The sequence below is a fragment of the Protopterus annectens genome, chromosome 4.part0, assembly GCF_019279795.1.
Source record: "Protopterus annectens isolate FY-2018-M chromosome 4.part0, PAN1.0, whole genome shotgun sequence".
NCBI lineage: Eukaryota > Metazoa > Chordata > Ceratodontiformes > Protopteridae > Protopterus > Protopterus annectens.
In genome coordinates, this window is record NC_056733.1 from 668,671,211 (window position 1) to 668,684,418 (window position 13,208).

The following is a 13,208-nucleotide window of genomic DNA, read 5'->3' on the forward strand; positions in this document are numbered from 1 at the left end:
CCATAGCGTATCACCTACTCCGAGGTGATCTCTGCCTAATATATAAAGCTATGTCAAACCCAGAGCTGTTGGACATGCTACACCTAAAGAAATCCCAATCCCTCCTAGCTACATGCTCTAGGGACCTAAACCTAGTCACCACAATAAGCAGGACATGCTGGAGGGATAAATTCCTGTCCCAGAGACTTCCTATACTCTGGAACAAGCTACCCATCTATGTCAAGCAAAGTTCTTCATTAGCACTCTTAAGAAAAATCTTGATGAGTGGATGGGAAATAGGAAATACACCCCAGGGATCACTTCTGTGTCTCTGTTCGACAGTGGCACGGGAAAATAACTTTCTTGGGTGGCATAAGCTACGGAACCTTGCTGGCTAGGCTTACGTAGGCCCTTGGGCTGATAGCCTAGTACCTACCTATGAACCTATGAACCTAAGTGTGGACATCAGAGAAGGGCAATTTGTGCCTGCAATTTTGCACTTCTTAAATCCCAAAGGACCTTTTTCAGACATCCTGCACACAATATCTGTAAATTAAATAAAAAGAAGGAAAGTGTTTTTTTCATATATATATATATAGAGAGAGAGAGAGAGAGAGAGAGTGAGAGAGTAGCAATGGTATGTGTATGAGTGAAGTGTTTTTGTTTGGTATACAGGGAATAAATTAATAAATGGTATTTATTTATCTGAAAATTATCTATGGATGTGAAATTAGGAATGAGTATTGTAATGATTCTTACAGAAGCTGTGCCTCACACATTGTCATAGAGACACACACACACAAACACACACACACACACACACACACACACACACACACACACACACACACACACACACACACACACAGATACACTTGTGTGCACCCTCCCCACCCACACACACACACACACACACACATGGACACACACACACACACACACACACACACACACACACACACACACACACACACACACACACACACACACACACACACACACATTTGTTCTTTGTCAAGGATGTACAATTTGGTGCATTACATAAATTCTTCTGTATGGTAAGCTGTTTTTTTTTTTTATTTCTGTTGCAAATGTAGTATGGAACTGCATGACAGATATGTAGTGCATTTTAAGAGGGAATATAGGCTTATTCCTGAAACTATATGGAGGGTGATACAAGAGAAAATGATAATAATGCTGGGAGTAGATCATGGAGATAGACTGTGGTTTGCACATGGAAATAAAGTGTGAAATATGCAGCTGTATTGTGTTAAAGTTCTACATGTGTGATTGAAAACTCAGTCAGGGACATTTTGCAATATTGTGGATAGCTTAGAGATATGCATAGTACAAGTAACATCATTACCTTGATTTAAATACCTACAAATAATACAACATAAGTAACTATTTCCACATAAACAAAACACACAATTACTGCCATTTTAAAAACGAACTATACAACCATGACGTTAAACACAGATACAATCCATTTCTCCATTGCACAAATTTAATATTAACTCCTTGAAAATTACTGTGGTACAAAACAGTAAAACAATCAGTGCAATACTGATTAGATTAAAAGCTGAATGCAAATGCATTTACATTGTCTTTATCCTCCTGTCACTTTTGAAATCCAGAGAAAAAAATATGAGCAAGTCTCTGAAAAAATCCTGCCACACTACTATGTTTCGTGTCTATATTATATGAACGAAAGATCATAATATCTAACGCTCTAAAGAGCGAAAAATGCCAGATCTCGAAGGTCTTCTTGTGGGATCACAACACAGTGAAGGTCAGAATATTTGCCCTTTCCTCACTGTATTGCAATCTTAGAGTTGGTATATATACTTAGTGGTGGGTGTGGAGGCACAGATCCCCACAATAAGGAGTTTGAGGTCCGGCATTTTCTTTAGAGCATTCGATATTATGAACTTTTGTTCATATAATATAGACCCTATGTTTCTACTTTAGCACTGTGACTTAACATGACATTTTCTGTGGAGCAGACTTTCACAGAAAAATACGATTCAAAATGCCACCAGAAGCTCTGCCTTAGGAGTTTAAACTAGGAAATAAATAATCCCACCAAATAAAACACATATAACAGTTACCATTACGGTAAGTAATACTGCTATTGCATCGCACGCAAAACAAAACTAGAACACTTAAAAAAACTGTGACAAGCCACTTTAAATCAGTTGTACCATAGATATTTTGCCATCCTCTTCAAAGCTCATTTTTCCTATTACCTAACTTACTTTGTTTAAAAAATATTACCTAACTTACTTTGTTTAAAAAATATATACAATAACCACTGTGCAATGTGTACTATTTATCTTAAGGCTGCAAGGTACATATATATGTTGGTGACACTACTGCTTTATACAAGTCAAGTTTACAAAATCCACACAATTTTCAGCAAATAATATGTCTAGGAGGACCATAGAAATCATAGTGCTGACATCAATATATGTATGTACAATGTGTTCAGTCTTAACAGCAACTAAAGAGCAAAGTTACAAACAATTGCTTCCCAGGAATTTATTCACCTTGCTCTCAATTCTGCTGCCTTTCACTGTTATTTTATCAACAGTAACTGTATCTTGGCTAGAACTATTTTGTTTTTTATAGTTGCAGGCATAGTCATAGACAGACAGACACACACACACACACACACACACACACACACACACACACACACACACACACACACATACACACACACACACACACACACACACACACACACACACATACACACACACATCAATATCCAGGATTGGATAATAATACAATTTTTAGTGCTACTACTCTGTCCTTCCTTCCTTTATGGTAACATACTGCCCCTAGCCGGACAAGTCTGACACACCAACATACAAGGTCACAATTACAGTACATTCTTGAGCCAACCATACTGTTTACTTACAGTAGTTATATCTAAGCAGCCAAACTCCTCAAAAGGGAGTCACTAACAATTATAATTCATCAGTTTTGTGTAATTACACTTATATGCATCAATAAGTAGTTAACCTAAGTTTTCTGAGATAGATTAATGAATCCTTTACTTAACGAAATTGAGTAACACAGTTTAAAATTAAATTTACAAACATACTATTGTACAAGATAAATAAAATCTAAAGTTTGAACTGACAAAGAACATAAAAACACTGTTTAACAGATAACCAGTTCTATTAGTATGACTAACTGTAGCAAACTATAGACAGGTAACCTCTGACTTTCAAGTTCATTTAGCAAATGTGAAAGATGGACAGAATTACTAGGCATGAGTTCAGTGTCTCTTGGCAGCAGACTGTTTGTGCTCACTTACAAAGGTGTTTGTTGTTTTGTCCTGGTGGTCAAGTGGTTGCTTACCCTGGGTGAAGAGCCCCTGTTCTGGGAGTTTGAATAAGTGAAGATTCAATAAAGTGGTGTTGATGAAATGAGATTCGATTATCTGGTACATCGACAATTTGAGGTAGGCCCAGATAAAAGTCAGAGTGTTCAGATGAAACAGAGAATGTTATGGTGGGCTATAAATTAGCCTAACAGATGACAGATAAGGATATTACAATGGAAGAGGTAGATAAAGTAGCTTACATGACAAAAGGTGGAGATCCAGGTGAGTGTTTCTAAAGCATTTAGAATGGCAGAAATTGAAATTATTTATAGGAGTGTTGAAGGAATGGTATAGAGAGGTGTCATGGATTAGAACATTGAAGAAAGAAAATCATGGCATTTCACTACATTTAAGACATCTAAACTAAAGAAGGCAGATCATTGCATTTCGCTATACTGAAGACAGCTAAGCAGATCCTCACAGGTGGGCTGTATTTATAATGGAAGCCTGTGGATTCACACATTGGAAGTTTCACAAAGATGGACACGGATTTCTGAGGGTATATAACAGAAATACCAGACAATGACAGGTTCAGGGAAAGAGTCCACTTTACTGAAGGAGCAACTGAAATATAGTTAGCATCTAACATCCTCACAAAAAAGTCAACACTTCATCACCAACCAACCATAAGTTACATGGTATTTTGGTGTTCAGATGAAACAAAGGAGCTTGCGGTGGGCTGTAAATTACTCTGAAAGATGACAGATAAGGATATTACAATGGAAGAGGTAGAGAGAGTAGCTTATATGACAAAAGGTAAAGTTCTGGGTGGGTGTTTCTAAAGCATTTAGAATGGTGGAAAGTGAAATTATTTATAGGAATATTGAAGGAATTATATAGAGTGTCATGGATTAGAGAATTAAAGAAAACAAATCACTGCATTTCACTATACTGAAGACATCTAATCTAAAGAAGGCAGATCAGTGCATTTCACTATACTGAAGACAGCTAAGCAGATCCTCACAGGTGGACTTTATTTATAATAGAAGCCTATGGAGTCACACATTGGAAGTTTCACAAAGATGGACATGGATTTCTGAGGGCATATCCAGGCTGACAATCTCTTTTTTTCTCACAACTCAAATCTCTTTTTTGCTTTGATTACTCCCTGGAATACTACCCCTGCATTTTTAACTGTATATTCCAACTGTTACTTTTATATTATAAGAAATGTAATCTAATGTGTACTAAATGTCCCGTACTTTTACTTTATACAAGAAAGCTTATATTTTACTGTACATTACTTAATTGTAACTATTATGTAATTTGTTCTATTATTACTGTAAATGTATTTTGTAGTGATGTTTTTCTCCATGGGCCTCCACTGAAAATGGGCCTCGGCCCAGTCAGACACTCCCGGTTAACAAATGTAAAATAAATAAAATAAAAATAAATAAATAAATATAACAGAAATACCAGATGATAATAGGTTCAGAAAAAAAGTCCACTTTACTGAAGGAGTAACTGAAATACAATTGGCAGAGCATCATCACAAAAAAATCTACACGTCAGTACCAGCTAATCATAAGTTACAGAGCACTTTTATTAAAGATCAGCATAGGATTTTCATAGAAAACAAAGAACATCTAAATGGCCAGTGGGCATAAACTGCATAATTCAGCCTAGGCATAATTCATGAACTTTTTTCTTTTCAGGTAACTAATTGTCATCTCACCCTCATGGTCTCACTCACTCAAGTCAGTCATTGATTCCATGCAGAGTGAATGACTCCTACAGCTATTGTGAGTCTCCCCAGTGACAGCAACTGCACAAGGGAGCCTGGCCATCAGATATCCAACTAGAAAAGTTTCAGTCACAAGTCATGGTTGCCAAGGTACCTTTCAATGTATTTTACAACTACATCAAAACATACAGATGATGGATCTTTTAGGGAAAGTGTTGTGCCTACTGTAAAACACCCGGGAAAGCATTCTACAATACAATGTGAGGGACCTGGGGAAAAGAGAGGTGGTTATGTTTATTTTTATATAAAGGGTGATTACATTTACTTGGAAAAGGGATCAGGTCAAAAATTCAAAACTGAAGATATGTTTCTTTGCTGGACTCTATTCATAATGCCTTAGAAAATGCATTGCTGTTAAGAATCATCAAGTCTGGAGAAGTGAGTACAGGAGGAGCTGAGGGATGGAAGGAAAATGATGTTACAGAATGTTAGTGATCAATACAGGAATACAGAGACCTCACAGACAAAATGGTAGAAGGTGTCTTAGTCAATATAGTGGTGACCAAACCATTTGATGGTATAGATGATGGGGAAATAAATGCAATTGATGACAAAATATGCCTTTCCATTAAGTTATGAATGAGTGAGAAGTACTATAGAGTTTCTTTTTATAGCACATGATGCAAATGGTTAACAGGCATATTAGACACAAGGTCTTGATGCACAAAATCCAAGAAAAAATGGCTCAAAAGAACTTCAAGAGTACAACTGTAGTTATATAGTTAATAAAAACGTCCAAACCCAAAAGCTTAGATACTTTCACACTTCCTGCTTCATCAGGTTAAAGTCAAATAAAATTTCAGTCCAAGCCTTTAAATAAACTCAGTGTGACATCATTAAAACAATTAAACTAATCCTTAAAGGGAAATATACAATTATCTTAGAGGATGTGATTTTAAGATAGGTTTCAAATGATATATTCCATTTAGACCTGGCTTCTGGTCAGATTTAAGAGTATTTATCGATTTTCTCACACAGACTTCAGTTTTGTTACTAACATCACCTCCTTTAGCAGATTCTTTTATTATTTGAAGAATAGCAAAGCTAAAAAAATATGTATTACCTTCTGCCATAGCATGTTTAACACATTTGTTTTAGCTTTCCTTCTTATATCAGACAACTGGCTACTAATCCTATCTTTCAGCTTTTCCCACATAAAATGACACAAATTTCTGACATATAGCAATGTATACAACATTCATCCTCTTACATGTTCCTACAGACAATGAAGACTGACTGCACCCGGACCATCTGGAGTTTGGTTTTCCTTATGTACTGATTTAGGCCACTGAGGCTTAGAACCGCTCTGCTGTCCTTTCTTTTCTTGGGGTTTAAAAAGAATCTGGAATAAACATTGAATCCTGTGTGATTTGGTGAGACCTTATGAATATTTTTTTTTTGTAGGAGATAGTGTTTCTCCAACTTGGCCACCCCTGGGAAACAAAGCCTTGTTTTTTCCCCAGTAAATGTAAAACAAAAACATTACCCATGCAAACATCTCATTACTTGGTTTACAGCAGGGCTGCAACATTTAATTCATTAAACATGCTGTAAAATATTAAATACAAACCTCCAAGCGTTCTACTTCATGATACAAATCCTTCACCTCACTGTTAAGTTCATTTATATAGCTGAAACCAGCAAAAATTTCCTGTTCCTTCTCAATGAGCTTGTTTATAAAATCATCAGCATCCTTATGGCCTGTCAGTTTAGCCATTTCTGTGAGAATCCCCTGATAATTCTCCAGAGTTTCTTCATCATCCCTGTCCTTAGCTTTACTGTCTGCACCTGCAGGAATAATTAGGGTAGACTAGTTAACAAATACTTCACTTTCAGCTGGTTTGAATGTCTCATTTGTTCATTCATTTTGTATTGTCATTAAAATGTCTGTATTAAGCCTGCAGAAAAGAAATAGGATGCCTATTATAAGGCAAAATACATATACACACACACACACAAAAAAAATAAATAATATATATATATATATATATATATATATATATATATATATATATATATATATTATATAATACAGACAGACCTGTACAAGAGTACTACACGTATATTAAAATATTAAAAGAAATGATTCAATGTTTGCTTGGACTAAAGGAAAACATTTAACAGTGGAATATACTGTATATAATTCACATGTGGGCTCTGCATTCCATAAAAAGGAATCACAAATGAAAAAAAGGGAGTATAATATTTAGAAACCTTATGCTGATGAAACACAAGGCAGGTATGTCACATATATTATCATGGGTAGTGCTATGATCTGCCATCTGGGAAGTTACCAAATACACCTCCCCAGAGTGAATCTGCCTTAGTACCCATTCAAAGTTGCAAAGTGACCAACTAGGAAAGTTCTCAAAGGTGGCAGATGTCAGCAGACCTCTGCTCTGTGGCAGACCTGCTATACTTAGAGAAGCAGTACTGAGACCAAATCAGCCCATGATTAGCATCCTTCCTACAAGGCTGGTACAATCGCAAAACCGAAATAGAAAGTTATGTGGGGAGCGTGTCACATGATATTGTTTATTTACTTGTTATTAATTTGAGTAGTGGGTGCGTGCAGAGATGACCCATTTCAGTTATGAGTACGGATACAAAATAAAGATATAACTAAATGAATAATCAAAACTCAAAGTCAGATACAAAGCAAGTGACAAATGGCAAAACAGACATTAACAGAGCTAAATTTTGAAACATTTGGTGAGTGCAGTAGCAAACATGGAAAACATTTAAAAAATTATATTAAAAATTAAATTAAATAGCAAACACTGAAAGAAAATTAAACTGCATATTCAAAGTAGATCAATAACTGAACAGTTAGAGTGAAGGCTAATAAAGGCACAGCAATAATATGTAAATGGCAATGAGTGGTAGGCGTGTAATAGAAACAAATGGCAGAATGAAAGGTGTGTGTGTGTGTGTGTGTGTGTGTGTGTGTGTGTGTGTGTGTGTGTGTGTGTGTGTGTTAAAGAGAGAGAGAGAGTTTGAGAGAAATTAGGGTTAGAAGGGCAGAAGTATGGAAGTTATGATGCAGCAGGCTTAAAGGAACACAGCAGCAAAATTTGTCTTTTAGTAATCCTTTTAGTTTGCAACAAACTTTTGAGGCACTGGGATATTTCTAATGTCTATAGGTAGTGTATTCCAGAATTTAGGGCCGAGGACAGAAAATACATAGAAGATGAAAGAGAATAAGGGGGGGATTGGTGCTAGAGGGGAATATTCGTTAGTGAATGAAAACAGTAACAGAAAACAGATGAGTGAAGCTAGGAAGCCAAACGAGATGAGTTGAGATGACATCATGAAATGTGAAATATGGTAATTGTATGTAAAAGAGAAAGAATAAAATCCAGTCTCTCTTTAACTGAAAGTCAGTTTTGTATGACAAAGAGAAGAAGAGTGGTGTTCAGCTTTTGGGAATTACAATGAATCCGCAGATTCAATATGAAAGGATTTGAAGATCCTTCTGGTCACAGAGAGAGCTGTAAGTGATGAATGGGACACTATGCTCCAGCTGTGCTTGGAGACTACTCCTTCTTATGTTTTCATATTCCTGTACAAAACAAAATGGCAGAGTTAATAGCAGCAAACTAAAATACGATTTAATTAATTCTTTAGATGATTCATGTTGGGTGTCGACAAGAATGAAATGTCAGGACAGAAGCTGTAGTATCTGAAAGTGGAACTGTATCAATATGTTTGCATTGGAGAGCTTCATAGAAAAGAATGAATTGAGATGGAGTTAATCTTTGAGCTGGTAGCAAACACCAAAATGCTGGTTTAGTCCTATATATATGCACTTGTTGATGAGTGCTGGTGTCTGTGGGTACCTTATATATATATATATATATATATATATATATATATATATATATATATATATATATATATACATATATATATAGAGAGAGAGAGAGAAAGAAAGATAGTGGGAAAAATACAATTCAACAAAGGGCCCATGGACCAGTTCTGCCTGTCTTTGGGATGGATGAAGTATTCTGTCCAGCTTCCTGGGGATAGTCTCATTGGAGTCTGGTTCCTACTATGCCCTACTGTCAGCCAAATCTATGACATGGTCAGCGGAAGGGACCACCCAGGAGGCAGCAAGTGCAGAATGATAAACCTCAAATGACACCTCCTCATAATGGGGGGGGGGGGGCGAGATTCCCTCTAGCATATTAATTCATGGATTTTGCCAAAGGTGAAAGCTTCTGTAGGGGATTTGGAGGAACATTCCTGATCATTAAAGTTTATGTCAGAAGTTAATGCCTGCATATGGGGATTAATGTGCTTCCTTTTGCATGTCCTTTTCCCTGGGAATATGCATAGGGGGCTGGTCTGAATCCCCAGAAGGCTCATGATCCTGGACAGGTTCTTTGATGCTTTCTTTCCTGCTCTACCCCAGGGACATCTGATGAGTGGTCTAAAGGACCAGTTGCTGCATGCCAGTGACTGGAGTTGATATCAGTGGGGGCTCTGTATGCACTCTCAAAGTTGATGAAATAATTCTCTCCATAGTTCAAAGGCTGACCCCAAGTTTATTGCTATCATACGTCCCTGACCAGGTGCTATGTCTGTCACCATCAACATGGAAGTAACACCACAAAGGAAGGAAGCCCTAACACAGACAGCTTGAAATGTCCCCGATGGAGATCGGATCCATTGCATTAAAGGACGAGGACTCTGACTCCATGAATGGTACCAAATGAGTTGGGTCTGAGGATGGTGCACAAGATATTACACTGAGCAGTCTCCACAGCTTTACATGTGAGGCTACTGAGACTAATGGGTCTATAGTTATCAGGGTCCATGGTTCGCCAAGCATGGCTAACAGTATTAAATACTCGTTTTTCAGGCTTCAGGAATATAACCAGTAGAGTGGCTTAGATTAGATTAAACTAGGTTAAGTAGTACTTCAGATAGGCTGTTTTAGTACTGATAATTAGTCAGCCTGGTATGTTATTAAGACCTATTAATGAGGTGTTCTTAGCTTTTGAGAAGGGTGAAAGAACTTGAGTTATAGTAATTTTAGGAGTGACCAGGATTGTAGATTCTGTGTATTCTATCAACGAAGAAGGCCACACTATCGAGTGAAGTGCTGATGCTGAAGTGGAAGTACCAGTCAATGCTGAACACAAAGACTCCAGCTGATTTCTCAGTTCCAAAACCAACAGTGCCAAAACACCAGGGAAAGAGCAAGTAATGGTGACTGCAGACAAAAACAATCTGTCTTAAAAACTGAAGGGGTGGGATGGCACCCATATCAATCTGTGCTTCAGAAAAGCCCTCATCATTCAGTCCCAATGTACATCTGTTATGCACCTGAAGTACCGAGCAGGAACAAAAGGATGAAGCAGATAGAGGGTATGAGGCCAAAGAGTAATATTTGCCCCCCTTTTCCCACCTTACTTATGTGTGCTAACCCTAACTCTTACCTTGACAATCCCCCAAACTCCAGCTTCACACATTACCTTACCAAAAATCCTTTCACTAAGAGAATCACTATTCAAGTGAATTAGGTCTGTCTGTGGTATTAGGGTTTTTTTCCCAGATATTTCTAACTGTGAAAGAAAAGTCTTTGTTTTCCCTTTGCAATCTTTTTTTCACTGTAGTTCAGTTTTGACATACAGAAAAAAAGAAGTTATCTACTCACCATAACATTCCATGTGTGTTCTCCATCTTGCCTTCATTTTTTACTGGTTGAGTTAGGAACCAATCTTCAGTTCCGACTCGGCCTAATACAAAGCTTGAGTTCTTCCAATAGCTCATGGCTAAACCCTATCCCATGATGCTCTTGGAGAGTTCCCCAGATCTTGTTTGCAGATAACGCTACTTAAAGGTCATTGAATAAGTGATAGATCAATGAAGAAGGTCAAGGACATTAATAGCCAATTTTTACCAGCTCGGTCCTCCAGGAGCAAAAGCCTGGGAGCAGGAGGGTGAGATGTAAGAATGAAGGTGAGATGGACAACACACATGGAACATTATGGTGAGTACATAACTTCTTTATGTGATGTTGTCCTATCTCACCTTCATTCTCTACTGGTTGGGACAGCGTCCCTAGCACTATCTTTCTTGGGTGCTCAAGGGAAAATATTCTTCAGAACAGTGGACCCAAAAGGTTCCTGGAGACCAAATCCACTTTGTAAAGAGTGATAAAGGTATGAGGCCTTGCCCATGTTGCAGCAGCACAAATGATGTCAATAGGTAATCTGGCTCTAAAGACAGAAGAGGTTGCAACAGCTCTCGTAAAATGACCATTCACTTTATGAGAAAGTTCTTTGTTTTTTGATTAGTAAATAAAGGTAATACAATCTGATAGCCACTTTGAAAGTGTGACTTTTGACACAGGAACACCCTTTCTTGAGTCTGAAAAAGATGCAAATAACTGGTCTGATTTTCAGAAATCCCTTGTTCTATGTATGTTGAAACGTAATTTCCTATGTACATCCAGTTGGTGCCGCATATATTCTGCTTTGTTGCCATAATTAGGGAAAAAAACAGGTAATTCTATGGACTGATTCAGGTTAAATTCTGAACATACTTTGGGTAAAAAGGATGGGTTCATTCATAGGTATACGCTATCTTTGTGGAAAAGCATATGGGGGGGCTTTATGGACTGTGGTTGTAGTTTTGAAACTCTTCTTGAAGAGGTAACAGCTATCAAGAGAATCATTTTCCAAGTAAGATACTTGAGGTTGCAGGATGATGCCAACTCAAAAGGAGGAAAGATCAAACATGACAAAACAAAATGTAAGTCCCATGGTGGTGGAGGGACTTTAATTGGTTGTCTTAATAGAAGAGTACCTTTCAGAAAGGTTTTGCAAAGTCTGTGGGACATAACATTATGGCCTGATTCTACCAAATGAAAATTAGATATGGCAGCCAGCTGGACCTGAATAGTAGCTGCAGCTGCTCCTTCATTAAACAGCGTTGCCAAAAATTCAAGAACTGAAGCTATTGGGGCAGAAAAGGGGTCAATGTGATTATTCAGGATCCAAGAAGAGAATCTCTTCCATTTGCTTTTATACAACCTTCTTATTGAAGCTTTATGGGACGAGATCAAAATATACTTTACTGACATAGAAAGGTTAGGGAGCCTGGCTATGGTTGGAAATTGGAGCAGCCAAGTTGTCAACTTGAGGGTTTGGAGGGAGGGGTGGAACCTCCCTGAAGCATGGGTCAGGAGGTCAGGAACTGGGTCCAGAATCCACGGCTCCTCCTGGAGATGTGGCCACAGGAAGGGGAACCAGATTTGACAAGGCCAGTATGGGACAACAAGTATTAAGTTCCTTCCCAAGTTACTGGCTTTTGGAAGAACCTTTGGAAACAAGGGAAAGGTAGGAAAGGCATAAAGGAGACCTGAGGGCCAATCATGAACAAGTGCATCCCTTGGTGACTCCCGCAGAGGGGGGAATCAGGGTAAAGTAGCTGCTGCATTTGGTATTTATGGATGTGGCAAAAAGGTTGCAGCAAGGCTGGCTCTACTTGTGGAAAATCTCTTCCACCACTTCCTGTTTTAGAGACCACTTGTGAAGTATCAGAATCACTCTGCTGAGTTTGTTTGCAATCACATTGGATTTCCCCGGGATGTGCACTGCTATCAGAAAGCGCTGGGAGGAGGTTGCCCAGTGCCATACTCTCAAGGCCTCCTGACAAAGAGGTTAAGATCTGGTTCCTCCTTGTTTGTTTATGTACCATACAACTGACATAATCCGCAGTGGTGCAGTGGTAGCATTGTTGCCTCACAGCAAGAGGTTCTCCCATTCGATTCTTGGCTGGAGTGTGGGGAGTGCCTTCTGTGTGGAGTCTGCATGTCCTCCTCGTGGTTGGGTGGGCGTTCGAAAGACATGCGTAATGGGCGTGCCTTCATTGAAGGTTGAACATCGAGCTGGCACCTCGGCGTTCATGAAAATCTACTGCCAACCATTAGCGGACTGGAGTTCCACTGTGGTGACCCCTAAATGGGAAAAAGCCGAAAGACCAACAACAACAACCATACAACTGACATGTTGTCTGTCTGTATTGCAATAGTTCCTAGTGGAAGAGAGTCCTGGAATGCTTGCAATGCAAAAAGCA

The 13,208-nt window shown here is 38.3% G+C and overlaps 1 protein-coding gene across 1 annotated transcript in view; it reads right to left on the bottom strand.

Annotated features, from left to right (window-relative positions):
- CCDC63 (coiled-coil domain containing 63) overlaps positions 1 to 13,208 on the bottom strand; it is a 190,481-nt gene that overhangs the window by 97,056 nt on the left and 80,217 nt on the right. The window contains exon 4 of the mRNA XM_044069763.1: positions 6,691 to 6,908. Within this exon, the coding sequence (XP_043925698.1) occupies positions 6,691 to 6,908 (218 nt within the window). The remainder of the gene's footprint in view (positions 1 to 6,690; positions 6,909 to 13,208) is intronic.